Consider the following 27336-nt stretch of genomic DNA (forward strand, 5'->3'; position numbering starts at 1 on the left):
TAGGTGATAACTGAGGCAATGACCACTTGTCCTCTTCCTTTCTCACCAGGAGCAAGACACTCTGGCAGATGCTGAGGAACGATGCGACTTGTTGATTAAATCCAAGATTCAGCTGGAGGCCAAAGTCAAAGAGCTGACGGAGCGGGTTGAGGATGAGGAAGAGATGAATTCTGAGCTGACTTCCAAGAAGAGAAAATTGGAAGATGAGTGCTCTGAACTCAAGAAAGATATTGATGATCTTGAAATAACTCTTGCAAAAGTTGAGAAAGAGAAACATGCTACTGAAAATAAGGTACCTTTAGAACTTTGTCATGTTTTCAGAAGAGGTCAGGCAAAGATAACCTTTTTCACAAGAGCTACCGGTATACTTGACAACTTTACACTGCCTGTTACAAAGGCCACACTAAAGGGCCAATATATACAGAGCCATTCAGACTTATGAGGGAAAAAGTGTTAAGTCTGAGCCTTAGTTTCTCTTTTTCAGAAGTGGGTTTTGCTCCAACACTGCTAAAGAATTACGTCTAGTTTTGGTGTGTTTAAGCAAACAATTTTCTGCTGAAACCATGAGTTCTTCCAGCTCTTCCTCTGAGGGCCTGTAAAACTCATCTCTTAATTCTCCCAGAAAGAACCAGGAGCTGGATTTTGTCACAGTGAGAGTGACACTGAAAAAAAAAAAACAAACCTGAATGTATTTGAAATAAAAATGTCCATAACAAGAATTGGCACATACTGGCTCCCTTGATGACAATTTCATTCAAAACCCCACAAGGAGTCAGGGGAAGACATCCCTTTCTTCCCACTGTCTTCCTCCATACAAATTCAGTATAGACAGTCATCTGAGCCTGGTTGTGATAATCCCTTGCTTAAGAGTCTTATAAATTAACCGTCCTCTCTTCCACAGGTCAAAAATCTGACAGAGGAAATGGCAACTCTTGATGAGAACATCAGCAAACTTACTAAGGAGAAGAAGTCTTTGCAGGAAGCTCACCAGCAAGTTCTGGATGACCTACAAGCAGAGGAGGACAAAGTCAACACACTGAGCAAAGCTAAAGTGAAACTGGAACAGCAAGTGGATGATGTAAGCTGGCTCTGCCTTCACTTTTCTGAAGGCTTGTTTTGTCTACCACTTAACAATTTTCATGTGTCTGAAATGTCACAGAGCTTTGCAATGTATTCCTGTTCTTTCAGAAACAATCAAGGATTTATAAATGCAGTCCTTGTTGCACCTTGCAAAAAGTAAAATTACAGCAACGCTATAAATACTTTACTGTGTAGCCACACCTCTGAAAGGAATACAGTAGAAGGGAAAATCCACACTCAGTGTGCATTTGCATTGTAACTGGCATGCAGTCAAGCAGAGCTTTGCTACCAAGAGAACTATAATGCTCACACAAACGTAAAGCATGGACTAATCCTTACACTATGTTTATTTATCCCATATGTCTACTGGCTGCTAGAAACCAAGAAAACATAAGATCAGATGCTTATACTTAAGTACTTCTGATTCAACTATTGCTAGAGCTCTGCACAAAGATGGGTTTAGCATGCAAATGACTGTTGGAAACAATCTGTGTTGAATATATTTAATAAGTGACATTGTACCTAAAGCTTGAGGGCTCACTTGAACAAGAGAAGAAGGTGAGGATGGATCTGGAAAGGGCAAAACGCAAACTAGAAGGGGATTTGAAGCTGACCCAAGAGAGTGTCATGGACTTGGAGAATGATAAGTTGCAGATGGAAGAAAAGCTGAAGAAGTAAGAGACTATTTCTTTTATACAAAGTAAAGCAACACAGTTACTACTGCCATTTAGAGACTTCGGGTGTGTCATTCTGCTCTGATGGTGGCTAAATAGAATTTCCATGACAGAGAGTGTATAACCAAGGAGGGAGGGGAATATCATTATTACTCGCATACAGTATGCCTGAAACATTATAGATGATTACCCTTATCATCATATTAGCAGATAAAACTGAAGGAAGCCTCTAAAAAGTTGTCCATTCTAAGTAACTATGACAGTACTGTTGAAAGACCTGGCTTGGTTAGGGATATTTTTTTCATTGAGTAAGAAAATAATACTACTTTGTATGACCAAAAGAACAAGAAATGTAATTTCACAAGTTATTGCAGAGTCTTGACTTGGAAACAACTGCTCAGAGAAGGATGTGTTTTCATGCACATGGCAATACATGATTGTTTTCGTTTTTAGATGCATTAGGAGTTTTATTGAACAACTCTAAAAATTGCATAAGCCTAACTTTATTTGAATTATGGGGAAAACTGTCACAGTAGGATTTTCCTTTCCTTGGCAGGAAAGAATTTGAAATGAGCCAGCTGAATTCCAAGATAGAAGATGAGCAAGCTATAGTAATGCAGCTGCAGAAGAAGATCAAGGAGCTTCAGGTCAGTGTGGTTCTTTCTCATCTATCTTAGGATGAGTCTCTCCAAGGCCAGGCTGGATGAGGCCCTGGGCAACCTGGTCTACTGGAAGGTGTCCCTGCCTGTGGCAAGGGGTTGAAACTAGGTGATCTTTACGGTCCTTGCCAACCCAAACCATTCAGCGAGTCTGTGATTTTTATGCCTTACTGAAATGCTTTGCAGAGATTTTCACAGCAAGCTGCAGCTCAGCTTTGAGACAGCAAGTGCTGTAACTCTGTAGCAGCCCATATTAATACCTTTTCCCCTTACAATGCTCTCTCCATAGTGGTTCTTTCCCAGTATCAGGACTTATGACTACAGAATGCTAGTGGTTTCAGGATAGACAGAAAGGTTTTGGTAATGTGTTTTAAGCTCTGAACAGTGAACCTGAGGATGGTTGTGGGGATGCTGTGGAGGATTCAGCAGTGAATAGCCATGGATTTGAAATTTAGGATAAGGGCTCAAATGCTCGGAAAATTTTCAACAGAAATTAGAAGGCCAAAGGCAACCAGCACAGTCCAAATTAAATGTCTTGACCCAAAATATCAGCTCTGATGTTTTATAAATAAAGAACATTCAGGTAACTTGAATGTGAAGCATATGTTCATCAAAACAACTGTTTTTTGATAAAGATTACCCCCAATGAGTACTCATTATACATACAGTTTGTCTCACTGCTATATTCAAAATCCTCACTCTTACAGTGGAAGTAAAGAGAACTCTTACACTCCCCTTCAACTGCAATTAATTGCTATTCCTCCCTCCTACTATAAAAAAAACTCACACTGCTGTACTTGACCTAACTGTAAAGTACATGACAGAATACAAGGTCAGTGTACTTCAGTGTCTTGAACTAAAGCTTGTATAGCAAACTGTAGAGCTTGTAGAGCAATCTACTATGAGAAAGATGTAACTCATCATCCTTACTCTAGCTCAAGATCCAATTTATTGGCACAACTTGGGAAGTCCTTAACTGCTCTGCTTGCATCTCTGTTGTGAAGTGTGGGCTGTCAGAAGGCTTAAGTATTTGCAAGGTGCCTCAAGTTTCCCTGATAGGAATCATCATGGAGGGTAACCCAAAGGCACTCCTGTCTTTTTGATAGGCTCGTATAGAAGAACTGGAAGAGGAATTGGAAGCAGAGAGAGCTGCTCGAGCCAAGGTGGAAAAGCAGAGATCAGATTTGGCCCGAGAACTGGAGGAATTAAGTGAGCGACTTGAGGAGGCTGGGGGAGCCACTGCTGCCCAGCTGGAGATGAACAAGAAACGTGAGGCTGAGTTCCTGAAGCTGCGTCGGGACCTTGAGGAGGCCACGCTGCATTATGAAGCCACGGCTGCCACTCTGAGGAAGAAGCATGCAGACAGTGTGGCTGAGATGGGGGAACAACTGGACAACCTCCAGCGGGTCAAGCAGAAACTGGAAAAGGAGAAAAGTGAGCTGAAGATGGAGGTGGATGATCTGTCATCCAACATGGAGCAGATGGTGAAGGGAAAAGTAAGCATCTTGAGGCTTTTCAAACCTACAGTGGTCATGCGTAGCCAAGGCTGGTCTGAAGGTTTCCTAGGACACCTGGTAGGACTGGGGTGTTTTCACAAAGTGGTTTCTTGCGATATGGTGGTGCATGTGCGCATAGTATCACACTTTCCTCAGCTGGTGGTATAACCCTCCTTACCTTAGAGATGAGACAGCAATTGAGAGGACCTGTCTAATATATAGTGCATCCCCCATCCCAGACATATTGGTTAATCATATATTTCAGAGCACAAAACTGTGTCACTTTAATTGTGCTCCACCAGGCTGATGATAACTGGTGTGATGCCATCCAAGGTTAGATTCCCATCCCAAGCACAGTACCCCCAGATCCTGTTCCTGGCTCACTGTTTTGAGTCATGTTAACAAGGAGCATAAAACAAAAGCTTTGTGACAGTTCTCTATTTTGACCTTCTATGGATGAGTTCCCATTTTGCTTCCTGAGCTCGGTAGCTTTCAGGGCACTCTAAAGAGTCCTTTCTGTGCAACTGAAAAAAAGAGATTTCATTATTCTGAGTGTTAGAAGGCTGTCATCAGCCTCAATTTATGATAAATGGCAATTAAATAGAATCAGTAAAGCAGTTTTCATTGGAGGTGATATTCCCATCTAGCAATTATGATGAGGCTTATGACTGAACTTCATAGGCATGTGATTGCTTTTGAAGGTCTTGCAAAGTCTTTTTACTCTGGTGCGTTATTTCAGAATGCAGTTAAGGGAAAATGAATGTGGTATGGTCTGGTGGGGAGAGCCCTGACTGGGGCTGCAGACACAGGGCTCCTATTTCCTGCTTTGCTGCTGTCCTCCAAGATGCCAAAGCAGGTTTTCCTCTTTCAGTTCCAGTGTCCCTGTCTTCAAAACAGTGGCAAGACTTTGATCTGTTTTATTGAAGAGCTTTAAGAGATACTTATGAGAAGTTTGCTAAGAACAAGGGATGTCATTTGTCCCTCTGTAACCTTTGCTGTTCATGAACTGTATCTTGAAAAACATTAACTACACATGCATGATGATGAGCAGGATCATTTCTTCTTGGTCACTCTTATATCTGAGCCAAATCCCAAATTCTTTATTCAAGCCTTAACCTCTGCCTTATTGCTCCTTGTATGCTGCTGCTGAAAGTGATATTTGGGTCTTTGTTATCTGACATTTCTCTGAAAGGGATGCATACACACACACACACACACAGATTTGGAAGGCTACAGCTTCCAAATAGTTACTTGGAAGCTACAGCTTTGTGTGTCTTTTCTCCTGCTTCCTGCTTTTTCCTGCTTAGGCAAATGCAGAAAAACTTTGTCGCACTTATGAAGATCATCTGAATGAGACAAAAACTAAGCTGGATGAAATGACTCGCCTCATGAACGACCTCACTACTCAGAAGGCAAAGCTCCAGAGTGAGAATGGTATGTGTGGCACATGAGTGTTCAGCCCAGATACTGGGATTCAGTATATCAGGCGGCTACATTAGAGAGGAGTATTGTGCAGTAGCACTTGTACTGGAACTGGTTGGATTAGGACTGCTGAATGGAGCTGTAGCTTTGTATCTTCCAATTTTCCTGTCTTCAGTATTTGCATAAGCTTGATAGAAGAGACCCTGCCTTGGACTGGCTTTTAAAACTAAGCTATAACTGTAGGTACCAGCATGCTGTGCTACCACCTCATGAGCTGAAATGGATATGTTGGCTAAATATCCAGTTTCATAAACAATGACATGTGCATCTATCCTGCAAAGCTAGAGGGAAGATGAGGAAGTTGGTGCACTGTTGTTGTCTGTGTGGATACTGCCTTCCTCAGCATAACCTCAGGCATTGCAACCTAAAAGATACTTGGATCCACTCAGACATATCCTCCAAGTGTGTGCTATGTTTTTAACTAGAGAACCATTTAATCTCATCATCCTCATCAGTTATCACTGTTCTGCTATATTAACTTTCCATGTATTTTCAAAGACATGTATTTCATTTTCTGTCAGTTATCTTGTTAGTTCTATGTACTCCTATAAGGCTGCAATTTCCACCCTGCAATGGTGCCCTTCTCATGATAAATAGTTTTCCTTATGTATCTCCGTGTTCTGTATGCTGGCAGTTGTGAGGACATTAGGATACTTTGGAGCCAACTGAAAAGCAGTCTGTAGAAAAGCAAAATAGTGAAGAAAATATGTAAGCAAAACCAGCTACAATTGCATGTGAAAGTAAGAATCAATCTAGCCTGATCCATGAGATGAACTAACAATCATGAATCAAAGTAATGGCACTACAAATAATAACTATTAAAAAAAAAAAAAAAAGAAGAAAAAAGAGAGAGAAGAAAGTGAAGTATCTTGGTGGTTACAAGTTCGAAAGACACTTCACAAAAGGTTAGCCACAATCATTGTTAGTTCTTTTCCTCTGCAGAATTGGACAAGTCAGACTTTGATTTTTGGCTCTGGCTAGGAGTGTGTCACTTCCTGTTTTTACCCTTTCTTGGTCAAATTCTGTGACAGGTGAATTTGTAAGACAGCTTGAAGAGAAGGAGTCACTGATAAGTCAGCTGTCCAGGGGAAAAACATCATTTACCCAGCAGATTGAAGAACTTAGGAGACAGCTAGAAGAGGAAACTAAGGTAATGCTTTGATGTTGTCCCATTCATTGAGTTGGAAAGGGAAAAACTACTCGTGCTTGTTTGTACCCTGGATAAAAGCTGAAATGACACATAGGAGTGAGAATACTTCCTGGTAATTTTAAGGATATATGTTCCTGCCCCTGACACAAGTAAGTCAAAGGAGAAGAGTTTTGGAAAATATCTGGTGCCCATAACTGGCAAATGAAACTTATCTGATAGTATACCCAAAATCTTAAATCTTGCATCTTAAAAATTTTTCTGTTTCTCCAGAGGTATCCTCCGTTTTGATGGTTTGCCCAGAATGTCATCAGTAGGGATGACCTCTAGTATTTCTTGACTTGACTTGATCAGGACTGTCAAGGCCAGAGGCAAAAAAGAAACAGACTTCTGTCTCCATTTGAATTTCTAGAGTATGTTTATTTGGGTTTTTCAGTAGGTACCCGTCCAATGCTTTGACCTTTCTATTTCTGCAGTCCAAAAATGCCCTGGCTCATGCCCTGCAAGCAGCCAGGCATGACTGTGATCTCTTGCGGGAGCAGTATGAGGAGGAGCAAGAAGCCAAGGCGGAGCTGCAGCGGGCTCTCTCTAAGGGAAATGCAGAAGTGGCACAGTGGAGAACAAAGTATGAGACTGATGCCATACAGAGAACTGAGGAGCTGGAAGATGCCAAGTAAGTGGGTACTATGGGTTTCATCTGCCCCTCAACTGGGAGGACTGTAGCGTCTGCATGTCTCCAATATGCAGGATCTTCCCCCACTTCCAGTACATTTTCTCCATGTGGCATCTTTGTTGTATTCTTTTGGGGACCCTTCCTTTATTTCCAGGACCTCTTCTTGCTGCTGTGACTACCAAACCCTATTTTCCCAGTCTAGTCTATGAACAAAAGCCCCAAGGCATGAACCAATCCTTATCAGTGGTCATCTCTTTTAGTTATAGAATTCAGTATGTGAAACTTCGACTTAGACCAGGTTTTATCAAAATTTACAATCAGCACTTACTGGTTACAGCTAGCAAATAATGGCAGGCTTCTGTTTGAGAGGTCAAAAGTTCAATTTCAAACATTCGCACACATATACACGCATGCACAAAATTATCTGCCGCTTCTCAGCATTCACAATTTAGATGCTATTCTTTGCCTGTCATAGACCCTTCTCTCTAGAGGCTTGATTTCTATTTATTTTTCCTTCACACTTTCCTTTTGGAAACTGAATTACTGAGATGCTGATTTGGCATCAGTTTTTTTCTGGATAGCATGGCAGTGGTTACTCAGTCATTTTACTGTCTCTCCCCACCTGGCAGGAAGAAACTTGCTGCCCGCCTGCAAGAAGCTGAGGAAGCAATTGAGGCTGCCAATGCCAAGTGCTCTTCTCTGGAAAAGACAAAGCACAGGCTGCAGAATGAGCTGGAAGACATGATGATCGACCTGGAAAAGGCCAATTCAGCAGCTGCCTCCCTGGACAAGAAGCAGCGTGGGTTTGACAAGATCATCAATGACTGGAAGCAAAAGTACGAAGAGTCACAGGCTGAGCTGGAGGCTTCTCAAAAGGAGGCCCGTAGCCTCAGCACCGAGCTCTTCAAGCTGAAGAATGCCTATGAAGAGACACTGGACCACCTGGAGACACTGAAACGGGAAAACAAGAATCTCCAAGGTAGGTTTCATTCAGGCCCCATGCCTGGTGTGAGTGCCACAGCAGGGAGGACAGTTGTAGGGAAAGGCATTTCTCACGTCCTTGGGAATAGCTTTCAGGTGTGTTTAAAGATACTGACTGATGCTGGCAACAGGGGGTTTAAGTGTAGAAAATGGTGTGGCCGGAGGATTGATTAGGTCTGTGTAATCTAATGTTGCCTACAGTTTTGTTTAGAATGATAATCCTCATTACAAAGGAGAAGAAATGCTCTTAAAAGTCTGTAGCTTTTTACTGACAGTACAATCCACACTTGATAAACCAATGGAGAACTTCATGTCACTGAAAGAAAATTTCTAGTTGTCCCCAGTGCTTTTCTCATCATTCCTATCAGTGTGAGGGGCAGGGGAAATGAGCCCACCACTGGCAGAGGTGCCAGTCTCAGGAACAAGAAAGATAGCAAAGGTGCAACAGATGAAGCCTAGATAGCTCCTAGAGCAGAGCACGATGTTGCTAGCCTGCCAATCACAGATAAAACTAAACCACTTCAAAAAGCATTTATGACAAAGTCTGTGCCTTCAAGTAAATTGGGTAAAAACAGCTGCTGTAAAAGGAAGCTGAACCCAAGATGTCTGATGTACACCTTGTAACCCAAGGTGTCTGATGAGCCTTTGAAGTAGTAGTCTGAGGCACAGATCCTGTATTCTCACTCCCTGAGTTGCGTTATGTCTGGGACACGCAGACTGAAAATAAATGCCTCCGACCTTTTTCTTGTTTCAGAGGAGATTTCTGATCTGACCAACCAGATTAGTGAAGGAAACAAGAGCCTTCACGAAATAGAAAAAATCAAGAAACAGGTTGAACAAGAAAAGTCAGAAGTTCAGCTGGCTCTGGAAGAAGCAGAGGTAAGGAAAGAGAGCTCAAAGCAAGAGGAAAGGGTGCCTTTGTCATGAAACTCCTTCCTTTTTGATTCTGTCAGCAACACTGTGAATGTGTTGATAGCAAGTGTAACTTCCTTGCACCCAGTTCCCCTGGGATTTCCTAGCCATAGCTTTCAAAAGTGACTGGTGACTTTTGGAGATTTCACCTCTAAGATCATCAAATGGAGGCCATGTCAAAGGAGGTGTGTTGTAGGTTTTTCTGTGGTTGTTTTTTCTTTTCTTTCAGAAAGCTCAGATATCCTCTGCCCATGTTCTGACAGTCTAGCATGGAATATTCCAGTCTTTCACGAAATAGAAATTGCTGGGAACCATGGCTTTACAATATTTTATCAGATACTTCTAGTGTCTAGATTTCAATCAGCAAATTCACCACTTCCCGTCTTTGAGCATAAGAAAACAAACCTCCTGATAACTTGAAATACTCTAAGGTCTTAGTGTGTTAGATACTGCTGCCTGCAGAAACAAAAAACAGAACAAAACAAACAAACAAAACAAAACAAAAAACAAACAAACAAATAAACAAAAACAGAAGTGGTACCAGGCTCAGATATGAGATGAAAACAGGCCATCTAGAAAATCTTTGTCTCCCACAGGAGTTTAATAGACACTTAACATCACTGTGTTCATTTATATAGTGACAAGTATACATGTACCAAGAGGGACACCCCATCCCTGTTTCCAGAAACAAACCAACAACATGGAACAGGCCGGCTGACGATCCTGACGATTCACTTAGAAAGACGGGTTGTCAGGTTTTTTGGAAGTTTGGTGCATGGCAGAGCTAGGAAGGGGTGTAGGTGTTGCTGGCTAGAAGCAACACAGCACAGGATTGTTAGTGAGGGCTGCATTTCATTTGAATTGTTCTCTGCATAGCGTATGCTAAAGTAAACATCATGCGGTGACAGGGATCTGTTAATACCTCAAATATCGTGCAACTTCTTTTGTCTGTTACAGGACGCTTTACAGTTTGCAGGGATTTCACAGCCAACCAAGCAGGTCTGGTGATAAGAGCAGAGGAAATAGCACATCTCGCTTCCACAGCTCTGAGATGTGAAGAGTGATTACATGCTCTGTCACTGAGCTTTTCTCACACCAAAGAATACATCCAGTTCTTGGGGGATCTCAGGGGCATACTTTACTTTCCTGAACCGTGTGGAATGGCTTCCTAAAGCTCAGTGAAATTATTGGCTAATGAAAGTAAAGTGATGATGTATCTCATTTTAATTGTGAAAGCAATGGCGTAATGCTGACTTCCTCCCTCCCTTGTGAGTTTGAGTTTCTGGCAGTCACCACTGGTAATGTGGTACTTCTGTGTGCTGTTAACGTGGGGTGGTTCCTTGGCATGAAACCTGCATCTGAGTGACCTGCAGCTGCTGCACGGTGTCCACGGATTAGGAAGGATTTTGAACAGCTTTGCCATCAGAAACCCCATTCTGTTTCCATCATCTCTTAAGGGAAACACAGCTAAGCCAGTGCAATTTTACCCTTCTGAGAGCATTTCCAAAATATGTGGTGTTCCTTCTGCTTTCCTTCCCTGTTTGAGAGCAGCACTGAGTTGCAATGGCAAGACCTGGGAGTCTGAGGCCCTGTTAGATAACTGCAGGCTGCTCTCAGTGCAGTTTTTGACCTCCATACATGAGAGATGATGTAAGAACAAAGATGTTGGGATAAACCTGCCTTGTTCCACAGCTTCCTTCATGTTAACTGGAAAAAGGGGACAGAGTAGTTTTGTATTTTCATACAGAGCTGATGTCTGCTATTTCTTTCCTTAAAGTCATTTGGCATAACAAGATTGTATACCTGGGAGGCTTTCAACACTCTATGATTTGGAGAAGTCCTTATGAGCTGGAAGGAGTGTGGACCCCTTCAACTTTCCAACACCAGTCTGGCTTTAGCCTCTCCTTATTGCTTGCAAGCCCATGAATTTCCAGAGAGTGTCTGTATTGGGGTGCCAGGGGAATGCATTTGTTGGTATCAAAACCATACAGGCAAGGCATAATGTATCTTTTTGTGAGCCATGGACTATTTGACAATTTGTACTCGAGCTTGCTGCTCAATTTTCCAGCTGCCAGCTTGCATTAGAAGGCAGATAAATGTGTTGTTTTGCTCATGTCCTTGCTTAGAGAGAGGAGCAGGGAAGGAATTGTGCTACTGGGAGCAGTGAGAAAAGCATGAAGGGATCATTGGTGCAATTGCAAGCTCTTGGTGTTTTCTGTTTCAGGGAGCTTTGGAACATGAAGAAAGTAAGACCCTTCGTTTTCAGCTTGAACTTTCTCAGCTTAAGGCTGATTTTGAAAGGAAACTTACAGAAAAGGATGAAGAAATGGAAAATATGAGGTACCGTGTAGAGACAAATAATTTTTAAATTCTTATTTTTAAGGGGAAAATCTCAAAAGGTCAGAAATATTCTCAAGACCCAAGCTAGTCAAACAAAACACAGGTAAACACACCAGCAAAAGCTGATACTCACTATCAGGAACGAAGGCAGCTCTGGTTATTTGCCACAGGGTAATCCTACTACCTTTCTTTACTTTACTAGTCCTACCTACTACCTCTCCTTGCTTCAGATATTCCTGTCAGTCCAGGTTCTGCCAGTGTACACGTAAGCCCGTCAGACACATCACAAAGCAACCAGTAAACAGCTGGCTGGCACAGCCAAAGTCATGGACACGACCATGAGCTGCAAACCCTACATGTTTACAGCATGGAGCCAAGTATGTCTAGCTAGTCTGCTGCCTCCTTCCCATCCCCTAGGATGAGTGCCTCCCAAGGGGGGAACCACAGGCAAAATCAGTGGTGCTCAAACTGGTGTTGGCTAAAGGCAATCTTTACCTCTGCATTCAGTCAATTTATGCAGTCATGGCTACACCGATTGTGGGAGGATGTGAGGAGCTTGCAGTTACCTGTACATCATTTGGGTAACCCCTGAGACTTGCAGAGGTACAGGAAGTGTCAATATAGAAGGAAAGGAGTTTGCAGGTGAAAGGGATGAACAGGAAAAACGGAAAGCAATTAGATGGCAGAGGGATGATGTCTTTTGTCGCTCCCCTCCTCCCTGCAGCACAATCTCTAGTCTGCAGAGTTACACTGATCCTGGGTCAGATTTTTAGCAATGTGTGTGCAGTCCTTCAGGAAACTCTGGTCTTGAACCACTTCGTGCTGTAGTGTTATTAGTCCAAGAAACACATCATTATTTGCTAGAAGTGTAAAGGCCAGGGAAAGGGGAGGCCAAAGGTCCACTTTGGCTAGAACAGATACAAGCATTAACATGTTAATTGCTTCAGAAAAACAAACAAGATTTTGGTGCTATTTTCTGATGTCCTGCAGATGTCTGGATTACAGAAATCCCAACAGGCTATTCTAATTAGTGTTTCTGCCTCAGCCGCATGCATGTTTTGCTTCTAGACTGCTTAGAGTGCTCAGCAGGCAAGCTGTGGTGTCTCCTGGGAATGCAGGGCACAGTTCAGTGTCTTGCCTAAGCAATAACACCCTCAAGGTTTTCCTTGTTGACTTGGTGATTTCCCAGAAATCCTATGCAATCAGAAAAGCTCAGCTGGCAGTGAGAAGAAAATTCACTGTGTGAGTCATATTTGGTGTTTTGAGTTTCTTTCTGGTTGCAGGAAGGCAAAACCTGTACTACTGGACTCAGAGCCTAGAATTGCAGTTTTTTTTTTGTTGTTGTTGTTTTCTAAGCCTCTCTGTTGAGATTGTTAGAGGAAAATAATGCACCTGTCTCTGTTTTGCCATCTCTTACATAGACAGTAAATGGCCTTTCACATGGGGAGCAGCCTGTTAATTACAGTGGGCTCAATCTCTTCTAATTGTAGATGTCTGTAATGCAGATTTCTATTCTTGCAATACTCCTGTCATAATTGAGCATAAGAAATGTACGTTTCAACATCTACTTTAAGATGTGATAAATTGGATCTTGCCAGTGTCATTTACTATATACAGGGTGCCTAGAATGATTGGCTTGAACATAGCTACCTACCATCAGTTTGATTAATTTCATTCCATAATGCCTTCATAAAGAAGCCGAGATGTAAAGTAACCAAGTAAATGATTTGGTAAATACCTTGGTAAGTGACAGCTAAGCTTGAAATGCTTCTTGCTAGGTTCAAAGCTGTACTTGCTTGAGCTCACGCGAGATTTAAGGGAAATCCTTGCTGTAATATTGCCAAAGGAAATGAGGGAGATTAATATTATAGGTTATTGCAGATCAGGAGTTATCTGAGGGTGTGAAACACAGCAGACAGGTAGATGGCAATGAGGCACTAGAAACCCATGCTATGTATGTCATTCAGGAACGTACTGCTGATTCTAGCAACGAGACACCTGTTGAAGTACTGTTGCATGTAGTTCTGTGTTCCTTCCCAGAGATTAATGGACTTCCCAGAGTCCATTCACTCTAAATGACCCTTCTACATTATTCCAATACCAGGAGAAATCAGCAACGCGCCATAGATTCACTGCAGTCCACCCTTGATTCTGAAGCCCGGAGCAGAAACGAGGCCATTCGGCTGAAGAAGAAGATGGAAGGGGACCTCAATGAAATGGAAATCCAGCTCAGCCATGCCAACAGGCATGCTGCAGAAGCAACAAAGTCAACACGTGTCCTGCAAACACAAATAAAGGTACTCTGAGAGCTCTCAGTCCCAGGCTGGGTTTCATAGCACACAGCAAAACAGTGATGGTGATTAAGAGAAGCTACTCTCAGGGACATGCGGGAAAAGCCCTTAGTGATCACTTCTGACACGAGAGAACACTGAACTGTGGATCTCTTCCAAGACTTGCATACAAGTGGGATGAGATCCAGGTGTAAAACCCCTGCTGGCTACAGTTTCCCGTTGGGGCAGAAAGTTACAGCATGAGGTACTGAAAATCTGATTTCCATGTGAGCTTGCAAAGCCTTTAAAAGTGGAGAGCGCGTCAGTTAGCCACAGTACAGATTGTGTGTATATATTCAGCTTTCTAATGTGCTTCAACGTAAGTAATTTTTGTTGTTGTAGTTTAAAGAGCCTTGCTAAGAGACCTTTCAAGTCATCGCCTGCCTCATCTCTCTCCCATGCTACAAAGCTGGTTCTGCCTCGGGCAGAAGCACTAGTTCTGACAGATTGCAGATCAGGTTTTTCCCTCCTTGCATCACATACCACAAAAGCTATTCAGATTACGGTCTGGAGGAAGCCTTTCTCGAATAAAGAAGCACTGAACATCTAGAGGTGGCCCTCTCATGTAAGCACAGTGGCTCAAAATGCATTTGGACTGGTAAAAACCTGTCTGCTTTGTTATAGGAACTTCAGGTGCAGCTGGATGACTCAGGGCATGTGAATGAAGACCTGAAGGAACAGCTGGCAGTCTCTGACAGGAGGAACAATCTTCTCCAGTCGGAGCTGGATGAGCTGAGGGCTTTGCTGGACCAGACTGAACGGGCAAGGAAGCTGGCAGAGCATGAGCTGCTGGAAGCCACCGAACGTGTGAACCTGCTGCATACTCAGGTTGGCTTTTTCTGGGTTAAACAGCCTTGCCTGTTAAGCATTGACACTGTTTGTCCATTGCTGTCATAAGGCAGACACACTCCTTGCCCACCTTCAAGGTAGAAAATGGTAGAGGAAATAAGTCACTCTGCAGGAATGCCACCTCGTTACTGTCAGATTAGCTGGAACTGATGACTCAACCAACTGCATTAAACGGTTCACAGAAAATATAAGGATGGGAGATAACAAGAATAAATTTTATTTCTTACTTTCTTTGGTGCTGTAAAAACCCAGCTTCCCGCTTTCATTAGGCTGTGGCTGGGATAGGGAAGTATTTCTTTGAAAAGCAGCAGTGTTTGCACAAGGTGCTGTTATTACTTAGCAAAGCAAACTTCAATGCCTCAAGATCACTAGGTGCATTGTGCACAGCAGCAAAGCGTGCTCTACCACGTCAGGTCTTCGTTAAGAGAGCCCTTTGGACTTGGTCACAATGGGCACCGCTGTTTTTACAGGGTTGTGGAGGCAAATGTCCTGAGTCACCAGCACTTTTGCTGCAAAACCCAATCTTCTCTTCACCAAACAACCAACATTCAGAAGGAGATGAAAATGAGCTACAGGCTGGCAATATTTTGTAATATTCAGCACATGTGATACTTCAACAGTCTGACGTGGGACTTTTGTTTTAATCACCTTATTGACTAACTGATAATGGATCATTACTTTTCCAAGATGAACTGCTTTATTCATGCTTCTGTTTCAGCCTCTTGCTTATTATTTTGCCTGAATTGAAATTTGAATATTTACGTTATTGAAAGTATTTGTAATATTTCCTCAGTCTGAAGCTAAGCGACATAGTAAAGGCCAACCCTTAACCCATACGTGGACCTCCCTCCCTAAATATTGCTCTGTGTAATCCAGGGGCTGCAAAAATCATTAAGCCTTTGTGTGCTATGGTATTTAGAAAAGTTATGTCTCAAATAATCATTTTTCCTAATTTTCCACTGTTTCTTTTGTGAAAAACATTATAAAGAACACAAGCCTAATCAATCAGAAGAAGAAGCTGGAAGGTGACATTTCCCAGATGCAGAATGAAGTGGAGGAATCAATCCAGGAGTGCCGAAATGCAGAGGAAAAAGCTAAGAAAGCAATCACAGATGTAAGTAGCCTCATTCCTTGCTCAGTTTGTTTCAGTACCACACTGTCTTAGGACAACCCAGCATTTCCGAAGCACCTGTTACAAACCTGATATATCTGAAGTGCTCCACAGTTATCTGGAGGCAGGTGATGAAACTACAAAAGTAAACAGACTAGAGGTTAAGAGAAAGGAAATACTTCTGCTTGATCTTTTTTTATTCTTACTTTCCCTGAGAATGCAGATTCCACTGATCCCCAAAGTCTCAGGTCACGTCACCTTTGAATTGGGTGGATTATATACCTGGACTATATATACTTATTATATATATTATATACTTATTATATATATTATATACTTCAGACAGAACGAGCACTAACAGGTCACCAGGTGTGCATAGAATCTGCTGTGAGGAGTACAATTCCCAAATCCAAAATGAGGCATCTATTAGAAAAACATGAGGATGAAGTTCCCAAGAAGAGACAGTGAGTGCATTCTTCCTGTCAGGAAGATGACATTTTTGGACTAGTATAGTTTCTTTTCCCACAGACCTGGAGTAACGTAGAGTTTGGCTGACATATCACATCATACCAGCAGACAGAGTAAAATCTAGAACTGGATGTTTCTGTGAGTTGTGTCTGGAGTGCCTGGATGAAGCTATTCTTGTACCGTGGTCTTCACTGCTTCTCAGCTGGCAGTACTGTTACTGCCTGCCAGAGAGAAGACACTGACTGTCCTTGATTCAGCTCCAGCCTGGACTGCAGTGCTTGCTGTCTTCTGATGGATGTTCAGTGATGGATACAAGAATCTGCAAATGGCTCTAGGAGGCAGGGACACATGTCAGATCAGACATGAGCTAATTGGCACCCTTGTTACCAGTCTTAGAGAACGGTCAGGGAATATGTAAGATGCTGAAGCTGAGCTTCCTATCACAGCACAGACTGCAGAAATTGCTGTGCTGTTACAGCTGCTCAGGCAGCTTTTGTCTATGGCTGTGCCAGGAAACTCGTCTGCCATTTTTTTTAATTCACTACCTTTCAGGAGTCCCAAATTCCAATATTAGACTTTACATAAGTTCTGGGTGAAATGCCTGCAGTGAGTGGCATAGGTTTACTTGTAGCTATTATAAATGAGGACATTGTGTAGCATGGATACAAGCAAGCAAAGACTTAAATCACAGTGTTAGAATATGGGGGGAAAAAGAAAAAAAAAAAAAAAAAAAAAAGAAAAAGCATTCTCTCTGTCCAGGAGAGATAAACATACACAATCTATTCTTGGCAGCATTAGGTATAGCCAATGAGCCAAGTAGTGGATTATCCAACATGGATCTTTTATCACTATTTTCTGAGACATAATTCAGCAGACTGACAGAAGTGTTGTAAAGTTTGGTTGTTTTTTCAGGCAGCAATGATGGCTGAGGAGCTTAAAAAAGAGCAAGATACTAGTGCTCACTTAGAGAGAATGAAGAAGAACATGGAACAAACCATTAAAGATCTCCAGAAACGATTGGATGAGGCAGAACAAATAGCCCTGAAAGGTGGCAAGAAACAGATCCAGAAACTGGAATCCAGGGTAAGTTTGTGATCAAACTATGGACTGCTACCTGCTGCTTTACAGACTTGGGAGTGGGTGGGTGCCCTTGGGGTGCCTGGTAAGTTCAAAAGATGCAGGTGAGCAGCTCTTGGACACATCCTTCCCTTCCAAGATCCAGTTATAGTGAGCTGTGAGCTGTTGTAGCACAGTAGATGACCAAGCCCTTGATTTAAAAAAAAAAAAAAAAAAAAAAAAAAAAAAAAAAAAAAAAAGGCAAGACATCTACAACTAGGAAAACCCTCTGCTTGGCCTTTGCACGTGTATATAGAGCATCTAGTTCTGAGTGGGTCCTTTGGCTGCTGGCACAGCTTAAATACATTTATGAAAAAATAGAATGAAAAGGCTACATTTTGATCTATTCCTCACATTGAGCACTATTAAGATGCTGAGGAAAATGAGTATGTCTTGAACTGTGAACTAAGTTACCCTCTGCTTTATATTTGTAGCATAATTGCAAGGTTTTTTCCTTTTTTGCAGGTTCGTGAACTGGAGAATGAACTTGAGACTGAACTCCGTCGCAATTCAGATGCCCAAAAAGGAGCCCGCAAGTTTGAGAGGCGCATCAAAGAGCTGACTTATCAGGTACGCCGAGGACTGTAGTAACCACCCTGGAAAGAAAGGTTTTCTCCCTGTCCGGGACTGAATTTGTTTCAGTGTTTCAGTGAAGGATGAAGGAGGGCATTACCCAGAGCTTTCTCATTGCAGGAAGCTTTAGGGATGGGAGGAACATCTTCCTAGTGCTACCATCATCTTGCCTGATGAATTGTAACCAGTGTTAGGTTACTATTGCTGGGATTTGGACAGTTTCAGCACAGTACTAAATGGAGCAGGCTCACAGGACTATTCATACTGCAAGAGAAGGAAGAGCTCAGATGTCTCTCAGCTGTGCTGGTGTTGCTAAAAAGAGCCATAAGGAGTCAGTTAACTCTGGTGCATCACTCGGCATAGGGCTGCCCAGTCCCAGGGCTCTGTCACCTACTGCTGGGTGTAGTACTACTACTGCTGTAGTAGTCTCAGCCTCCTGCAGGCTTACTAACAGCTGCTGTTGCTGCTTGCCTTTTGAAAAGGTCTTCATCGCAGAGCACTGTTTCCCTTGCTTTCAACATGAATCCTGAGCAGATAATCGTAACCATCTGCTTTAGGGTATTACTTAGCATCCTACATGTTGTCTTACTCTGACTTGTGTGTGCAGAGGTTGTTTTCTTAGAAGTCAGGGCTGCGGCGCAGGCACACAGAATTAGCAGGTCCTTCTGTTTGTGGACTGTGACAGCTTAAACCTGGATCATTTTGCCAGAAATGCCTGCCCCCAACAAAAATTTAAAATATGCAAATTACACGTATTTTAGGCCTGCCCATTGGTCTGTTTCACTCAGTAATGACGCTCTCTATAATGACGAGAGGTCCTCACCTGCCAAGCAAGGAACTCTGTGTGTACACATGTGTGTGCATACATGTATATGTGTGTGTATGTATCTCAATATTTACATACATATAAATAGGGAGGCTATTCTTAGTCCTCAGCAAGCAGGCCCTCACAAATCTTCAGCTTACAGATTTTTTTTTCTCATCTACACACAGGTTGATCACAATATGGCTGGTTCATATTTTAAACTACGCGTTTGTAAAATGATATATATGTCACCCATAAGTATTTGACAGATGCTTTTGTACACTATTAACCTAACTGATGGTGTTTTGGTACAGTCAGAAGAAGATAAGAAGAATCTGGCCCGGATGCAGGATCTGATTGATAAGCTACAACTAAAAGTGAAGAGTTACAAGCACCAAGCAGAGGAAGCTGTAAGTGACTATTTAGGCCTTTTTTCCTCTGAGAAATTCGTTACCCTATGACCACAATCTTTAATCGGCAAAAGTTTTTAGTACAAGTACCGAATTTGTGTGTATTACTATTTGTATTTATACAAACTCTTTATTTATAAATGTATTTATATACATAGTATATAGCATTTGTGTTGATTACATTAAGGTATTCCATTTTATCTTAAGATTGGAGTGTAATTTGCAGGGGGTGGAGGGAAGGGGAGGAACAGGAAAGACCTTTTCTTCTGGCTAGTCCCCCAGGAGACACGTTGAAATCCTCCCCGTTCACTTGAAATGAAGAGTGCCACTGCAAACAACAAACCCTTAAACAAACAAAAACCCTCATCCCTCCAAGAGTCTAGTGGTTCCCATAGAAGTGTTGGTTATTCATGTTGAGCACTTCTGTCCTGCTTGAAATGGAAGGCTTTGCTTCACGTGGACTGGAGGAAATCGGCTGTACTATTTTCTCTCACCAGGAAGCACAAGCCAATCTGTACCTTTCCAAGTACAGAAAACAGCAGCATGATCTGGATGATGCTGAAGAAAGGGCTGAAATAGCTGAATCTCAAGTTAATAAGCTGAGGAGCAAGTCGAGAGATATTGGCATGAAAAAGGTATGGTTCTACCATATGGAGCAAATGTGACAGGTTAATGACGATGGCACATGCTCTGTATACAGGAAGATTTGTTGCATCTCCTCAAGTAATATGGACTAGAATAAATAGTTTTTTACTAATTTTTTTTTAGTTTCAGTCAACCCTTTGTTTTAATGTTACAGTAAATCTTTAGGACAGCAATTTGTTGCTTATACAAAATGAAATCTCTGTTCTCTCGATGGTGTCACTTAACCTCTCCGCTCAGCATCCAGAAGTTGCCAAACTGTCTTTTTACATGGGATATTTAAAAGCTCCATCTCTCTCACTCTGTCTGATGTAGGTTTCTACCTATGTAATAAAGCCAGGGGATTACTGCACTAGCAGATTGCCAGATACTTTAAGAGTGCTCTTTCAAAAAATTGAATTGAAGAGCTTGATGAAAATAGTAGTCATTAGTCACTTGGATGCTGGGAAGTAATTAGTAACTAGAAGTATATATGTGGTGTTTTGCACTTGATCGGAATGGTAGTAGAGTAATACAGATGAAACTAAAAGGTGCCTAGGAACGTGGTCTGGAACTGAAAGCAAACCCTTGCTTGTCTATGCTTGCCTGATGGCAACCTCAGCAAGGAAGACTGGTGCTGCTATTTGTAGGAAAGACAGAAAGAGGAGCTGGGTCATTGCTTTATCTATTTCATTTACAAATGTAATGTAAACTCCCATACTTAATAGCAGGTAAGTTTAATGGGGGTACAGCTCCACAGTCAAGTGACATAAAAGAAACCTTTCTGTAATCATTTAGCTATTTCCATACCACTTGATCCCTTCTCTCTACTTTATCCACAATTCTGTGGGAGGAAATTTCTGCTTTTATATTGGACTAAAAAATCACCTCTAGTTGAAATTAATTCCTGTAGCTCCACCATCTACATTAAAACTAGATGAACATCTGGTCTCGTGCATTTGCACGTGATGGAAGCAGTACTGCAACTGAAACTCACATGAAGTTTTGTAGGCTTTAAGAGGAAAAATTTCCATGTTTTTCTTCATTTTTTTTCCACCTCCTCCTTCCCCCCCAAAAAAAAACTCCTAATTTCCCAAGACTCAGACACTAAAATAGGTAAATCATGAGAATCATTTATTGTACTTTGTAGACTGTAGTTCATTCCCTGTATTTTCCTAGCACCTCCTTCTGCCTCATAACTGCAGAAGTCATAGAGAAGTGGGCACTTGTTCAGATAACGAATACTGTCCCAAAAATCAGTGAACAACAACTCCTTTAGGAAGAGAAAGGCATTGGAAAGACTTTTTTTTTTTTTTTTTTTTTAATAGCGTAGCCCTAAAAATACCTTCTCTACTACGGCTATTCATGTTTTTGTATGTTCAAAAGTATGTTCATACTTTTGAAAGGATGTGTCATTCAGAGCAAACAACATCATGTATTGCAAGAGGGCTCTATAGAAATCCTCTGCTGTCAAAGGGATGATGCACATCTTAGCATAAGGACAAGAAGCCTGTCTTCTTAGCTGAAGTAAGACTCAAAATGACGGCTAAATTCAATATGGTACATCTATTTAGTGTTAGTGTATTTCAGACACAAGCTGGCAATGCTAGGAAGCAGAAGTGTTAGTTAACAGAAACTTCTGTCGTTTACATGTAAACTTGAACTCTAAACCCCCCTGTAAAACTTGAACAGTTTTTAAAAGTTTAATTTTAATTAAACTGTTAAAGAGTTCAAAATCAACAATGTAATTTTAATTTCTAGCAGTTTAAATGTAACAGTTTAATTTTAACAGTTGTGTACTATCTCTCTCAATTGCATTTCAGGTTCATGAAGAGGAGTAAGTGCAGTCCAAGCTGACAAATATGAGAAGATGTTTCATATAATCAGGCATAACCAAAAGCAGGTGTATGGGAAAAAAAAAAAAAAAAAAAGAAAAAGCACTTACAGAAATAAATGTCAAGTGAAAACCCAAAGAGACTCTGTAGTGGATTACATTCATTTCTATGTATTTCTGTTTTGTCAAGCCCCAGGGATCAATACAAGATTACACACTGCCAACAACCCACTTCATTATGTTGGAACAAATCCTAATTGGCAGATGAAATCAAACCTAAGGGCAAATGATGAAATCAAACCCAAGGGCAAATCCAGTCACGTTTCACAGTCCCACATCCTTCATGTGCAGATCGTTAAAGCACTCTGGATTAAACCTGTGTAGGGGACAGCCCTAAAAGCTGGGATAGCCCAGCTTCTAGCTGTCCTGCCAGTCAAAGGCTACACCTTTTTTTTTTAGGACAGCAGAAACTAACTTTAATGCAAATGGTCAGTTCAGAAACTTCCACTAGTATCAGTGGAAGCATTTTTGTTCTCCATCTGCTCAAGGGGCCTAAGAGATACTGCTGAGGGACTTATCCCATAAGGACTGCCCCTGGCTCATAAATAGCATTCTTTTAAAACATTTCAATGTCAAAACTGAAAACAAAGGGAAGAGTTGTCATGGAACTGGAATTACAATACTCAGCGAAGTGCAAAACAGTAAGCCCTCTCTTCCTCTCATAGTCCAAAAACAAACCCAAAGTCCACCGACACTCAAAACTCAACCTTGTGTGACACTTTTTCATCGTCCTTTTAGTACACTCGCATGCCGGTTCTTCACGCAGACTCCTCATATACAAATGTCAATTCACTTGTATATGTTCTTTGTCAGTTTACTTGTTTGTTATTGTTGTTCAGATGATTGCATTTCCACTTGGTTCTTAGTGTAATTCAATAGGGAAGACGAAGGAACTCCTCTGCTCAAGCTTGTATTTCAGCAGCATTCTCAGTAGTTTTTGTGTTTGTGCAGACAGGTGTTTTTGGTATGTCAAAGTGCTTATACCACTCCTGATCCCCTGCATCTTGGAGTGATCCCGATTCTCTATTTAAAACAAAAACATCCATGAGAACTACTGATGCATAAAATTAACCCCCCAGTAGGAACAGAACAAGACATACTCATGTTAGAGGTAAGTCACTATCTTCTATTTTAACATCAGCTGAATAAAATAAACATGTACATAAAAGGGCAGCAGCATTCCCGTTTCTTCCATTTAGTTTTCATAAACATAAACAGAGCAATGTTAACTTGTAAATTATTCTGCTTCCTCCAGTTATATGTTAAAGGTTTCAACAGGTCCCAATATATATTCATCTTGCTTAAGTTCTTTAAATGAAACAGCTTCATCTCAAAGGTATTGGTTCTATTAATCTATCAGGGGGAGAACCATATGTCCTTCTGACTTAGTAGCACTAGTAAATAGGACAGATGTACAGAGAGACGAGATTAGAGGCTATATGGTCACAGCAGTCTCCCAAACAAAGCAATTTGCATGTCTTTACACAAACAAGCTTCGTTGAATTTTGAAGTTGGACAGAGCTGAAGTGATAATTTGGGCCCAAATGAATGCTAGTACAGCCCGTTGTTTGGGGATCTTCACTGGTTTTGTTTGTCTTAAATAAAAGTGAGAGAAAATTACAAAAATGCTTAATTATTTTCAAAGCAAGCTATCAGCAAGTATTTGTGACAGGTAATCAATTTTTTTCATCTTTTTATAGAGTGCAGGAGAGCAATCTGGTCAAGGAAAGGGCATGTTAGCATTGTTACAACTAAAATACTATTGCCTAGATGTACTAAAGAGGGCTTTTTGGACATAGAATACAGAAAAAAAAATAGGGCAGTTTACTTAAGCTGAGACTCGTTATTCTAAGTTTTTCAGTGTTGTTTGCATCCTTTATGCCATGAAAATCAAGTCTGTTTTGGTCAAACATTCAAGGTCTGAAATTCAGCTTAATAGTATGCTCAAAAGTAAATACCATAATGTTTGTACATACCTTGCAACAGAGATAGACCCCTATCGCTGCCAGTCCTATCACCGCCAGTACTATCACCACCAGTACAACTCTTGTCACAGTTATCCAAGTGTTATCTGAATGTTCTATGGAAATACAAATTCCAAACTGTTAAACAGGAACTCAAAAACTTATTGAATAATAGTGAATATTAATCTGTGATATTTTATATTCAATTATTCATTGTTATTCATTGCTATTTGATACTTACATCAAAATTATGATTTTTCTCTTACTTATAATCTCATAGCTATGATGAAGGGAGAACATTTCCATTTATTGTTAATGGTACTGATACAATGGTCAAGTTACATGACCCATCCTATAAGTGAAGATTTCAAAAGGATACTTTAATGAATTAAGGGTGAATGGGTAAAAGCCAATTGCTTTACTTAACTGTGCTGATAGAAAACTGTTTTCTCATTAAATATGATTTGAGAACTTCTTATACAAGTCCTGTTGATAATCAACTAAGTTCTCAGGTGGGTAAATGCTGCTTCCAGGTACAGTGCTTAATGCCATTAACCGTATTCCCGATTTGCAGAAGTGGGTGGTACCAACAGATTCCACAGGGCATAAAAGCCCATCTAGCTGAGGTTGGCTCTGGTTCTAGGCAGCATTGTTTCAGCTCCTTTCATCAATATGAGAACACTCACATTTGAAGGACTCATTTGTTCATCTACAGTTCTTCTATTTCAGGTTTCCTTTCCACTGCCGCATCTTGTTCAAAAAAGTTTTTTTGGAAAATTCTACACTCCGCCATAAACTTAGGTTTACGGGATAAGGACGAACATGCTGGAATTTGAGCTTCAAGGAGGTATGTTTGTCTGACTCAACAGTTTTCTTTACACTAACTCCCCTCCTTCATATATATACCATGTGTATAGTCGCTGCCATTTAGAACACCCTATAGTTTCAGACAGAAACCAAGCTGTGGTGGGGAAGGAAGGGAAGACAAATATCCAGGTGTTATAACTTACTCTAGTCCCATTTTTGCTATGTTGCCTCTGTGTTTCATATTCTGCAGACTGTCCCAAGCTTTCTTCTTTTTTAAAACAATAATAGAGGTGCCGTACATTAGTTCTCTGTCTTTTAGTTGATTGCATTTAATGGATGCCTACTTGCTACTGCTTGAATGTGGTTTTGTTTTTTTCCATTCCCTTTGAACGGAGACTTCAAGAGGCACCACCCCAAACAGCACGCTATTTTTGAAAAACTCTGTAATTTGTTTACACTATGTTTTTAAAAAGCTGGAGTCAATTTTTTTAACCTCAAATAAGAGTTTTCAATAGATAGAGAAGTTAATCCTAAGTCTGCTTGAAACCAGAGATAATGAAATAACTGTAACTAAGACTTCACAGCTGGATGTTTACTACAGTTCGTAAAAAGGAAGGCATACATACAAACATACATATTTCCAAGTGTAAAAAAGGCCTGCTGTGTAGAATTAAAGCTTTGAAAATAACAACTACATGCTTTTCTCAACAAGGTTTCTTCTGCAGAATAAAAATTGTACCACTTCTATGGGCATGCCTTCATCTCCCTCCCACCTTTAAAGAGAGTATTTGCTACCAACACAGCATTTAGGATATGAGTCCATAAGTTTCTTTGTGCTCTCAGCTGCACAGCCCTCTGTGCTTTGAAGAAAGAAAGAAGTCTTTAAATACATATGTCTTAATGTTTTTCAGTATTTCACAGATTTCTGGTCGACTCTGGCCCTGTACTCCCCTCATTTGTCCCCACCCTCTGATAGGGAAGGAGCAGCAACTTACCAACTTCCAAAGTTCTCACAGTGAGTTTTGTGTAGTGAGGTGTTGACATGTTACAGAGATATTCTCCACTGTCACTTGTGGTAAGATCACTCAAGAGCAGTGAAAAGTCACTTTGGTTAATCCGGACTCGAGGCTGGTAAGAGTGAGAGGTACCATTGAAGGCAGCCAGGACCGAGGTCACTGAATTTCTGTTTAGTATCCAGACAACACTGATGCCCTCTCTGTGTAAAGTGTCACTGCTGAATTCACAAGGAATGGCAACGCTACTTCCTTCTGCTTTTGCCAGTTGGTCTGAAACAGACAATTACAAAACACTATAATTGGTTTAGAAAGTATTATCAAGGATGGTTAGTTTTTTCACCAATTAGTACAACACAAACATTTCAAATTATACTCCATTGTTTTGATATCCTATTCAAACATCACAGTATTCTTCTAGAAGAATTTAAAGATTTTTAAATACAAACTGATCATATATACATTTAAAAAAAAATCTAATTAGTAACAACATATAATTGTTAAACTTGAATTTATTTTCATTTTGCTATTTCTCACCTAATCTGGGGGACTATGAGGGACTGACTAACAGAACTGATTTGACCTAGTGATGGGCAGGTAAGTGGAACTAACAGTTAATGATCCAATAAAATACTAGTATGGGACAAATTAACATCATAGCACGACTATTTAACTGCAGAGATCTGCTACAAGCAAGGGAAAAAACAGGAGGCTATGGTGGCTGGCAGTCTGCTGGAAGGGAAGTATAATACATTATTTTGACATAGTATAACCACACTTGGTTTCTGTGCATGGATCCAAATAAGCAGAGGTGTGGTGCTGAAAACCATTAGGAAAAATGAAACAGTACCCAGAGCTGCTATTATATAAGGAACGGGAAAGCAATATATTCTCAAAAATGTTTCAGCGAGACAGCAGACAGATGCAGGGGAATTTAAACAACGCTGTAATGAAATGTACCTTTTCCACTTGTGACTTGGAAAGGCAGATTAACAAAACAGACATTTCTGGTGCACTTGTTACCTGCTCTGATACCGTAGTTGAAACCTTCCAGAGTCAGAAGGTACGTAAATTAAAAACACCACCCTTGTTCTGAAGCATATGCAGTGGGTTAGGAGCTGAGTGTGTACTGGGTACACTTCAGGAAGAAATCTGAGCAATGGAGGCAGCCGTGCATATCCAATAAGGGAACTGCTCTTGCATTCCTCTTGATCCAATTAAAAATACTTCCTAAGATACGTGAGGGAATGAAAAGTACCAGTATCTGAATTTCCAGAGAATGCTTGGGATTGCTTGAGACAAAATGGAGACTGTAATTTTCGTATCTCGGTTTTCCATTAAATAACAAGATCAGCTGCAGTTTGCCCAAACATAAGCAGTGCTGCTGTTCTTCACTCCCATGCACCCCACATGCTGCACCTGGGTACTTAAGACTGCACTTCAAGAGAAGTAAGAAGAAAGGATTGAATGGTACTGAACACTCTGGCACAAGGTGGAGAATAGACAAAAAAACATACACATCAAGAACAAAAAACATCACTACCTCATATAACGCTTTCCACACATTTTGTCTGAGTTCATTATGTTTTTGACAGTGTGAAGTTTGATCATTATGCGTCCCTTGAAATGTGAAACTGATACAGAAAAAACATTGAGAGTAAAGCAAACTTACAGAAATGTGAGCTACCCCCTCCTTTCCCTACTTCTTGGACTTGTGCTGGCTTGTAATTGTAACTGAGGAGTTTCTAAGAGGATGATGATGCAACCTCTTGCATTATGCCATACCCATGCTGCCCCACTGCAGTGTAGTGGATTTAACTGGGCTCAGAACCCAGCCATCACACTCCATAATGTTGCAGGAAGAGGCCTCCCTTTATTCCTACCTTTCATCCTCCATTCAGCAGTCCACCTCCCTTGAGGGAGATGAATAT

At 41.1% G+C, this 27336-nt stretch overlaps 1 protein-coding gene across 1 annotated transcript in view; it reads left to right on the forward strand.

The window, feature by feature from the left end:
• Positions 1-21664, forward strand: part of LOC309887132 (myosin-7-like) — a 49015-nt gene extending 27351 nt beyond the window's left edge. Inside the window, exons 25-43 of the mRNA XM_082778609.1 lie at positions 50-292; positions 902-1078; positions 1609-1754; positions 2311-2401; positions 3520-3909; positions 5217-5343; positions 6423-6541; positions 7015-7211; positions 7841-8190; positions 8947-9071; positions 11329-11444; positions 13549-13741; positions 14399-14602; positions 15612-15737; positions 17115-17285; positions 17784-17888; positions 19011-19106; positions 19604-19741; positions 21551-21664. Of these exons, the coding sequence (XP_082634735.1) occupies positions 50-292; positions 902-1078; positions 1609-1754; positions 2311-2401; positions 3520-3909; positions 5217-5343; positions 6423-6541; positions 7015-7211; positions 7841-8190; positions 8947-9071; positions 11329-11444; positions 13549-13741; positions 14399-14602; positions 15612-15737; positions 17115-17285; positions 17784-17888; positions 19011-19106; positions 19604-19741; positions 21551-21568 (3132 nt within the window). The 3' untranslated portion in view covers positions 21569-21664. The remainder of the gene's footprint in view (positions 1-49; positions 293-901; positions 1079-1608; positions 1755-2310; positions 2402-3519; positions 3910-5216; positions 5344-6422; positions 6542-7014; positions 7212-7840; positions 8191-8946; positions 9072-11328; positions 11445-13548; positions 13742-14398; positions 14603-15611; positions 15738-17114; positions 17286-17783; positions 17889-19010; positions 19107-19603; positions 19742-21550) is intronic.
• Positions 21665-27336: the final 5672 nt, after the last annotated feature.

This window comes from Aythya marila, assembly GCF_965140915.1.
Source record: "Aythya marila genome assembly, chromosome: 1".
Lineage (NCBI taxonomy): Eukaryota > Metazoa > Chordata > Aves > Anseriformes > Anatidae > Aythya > Aythya marila.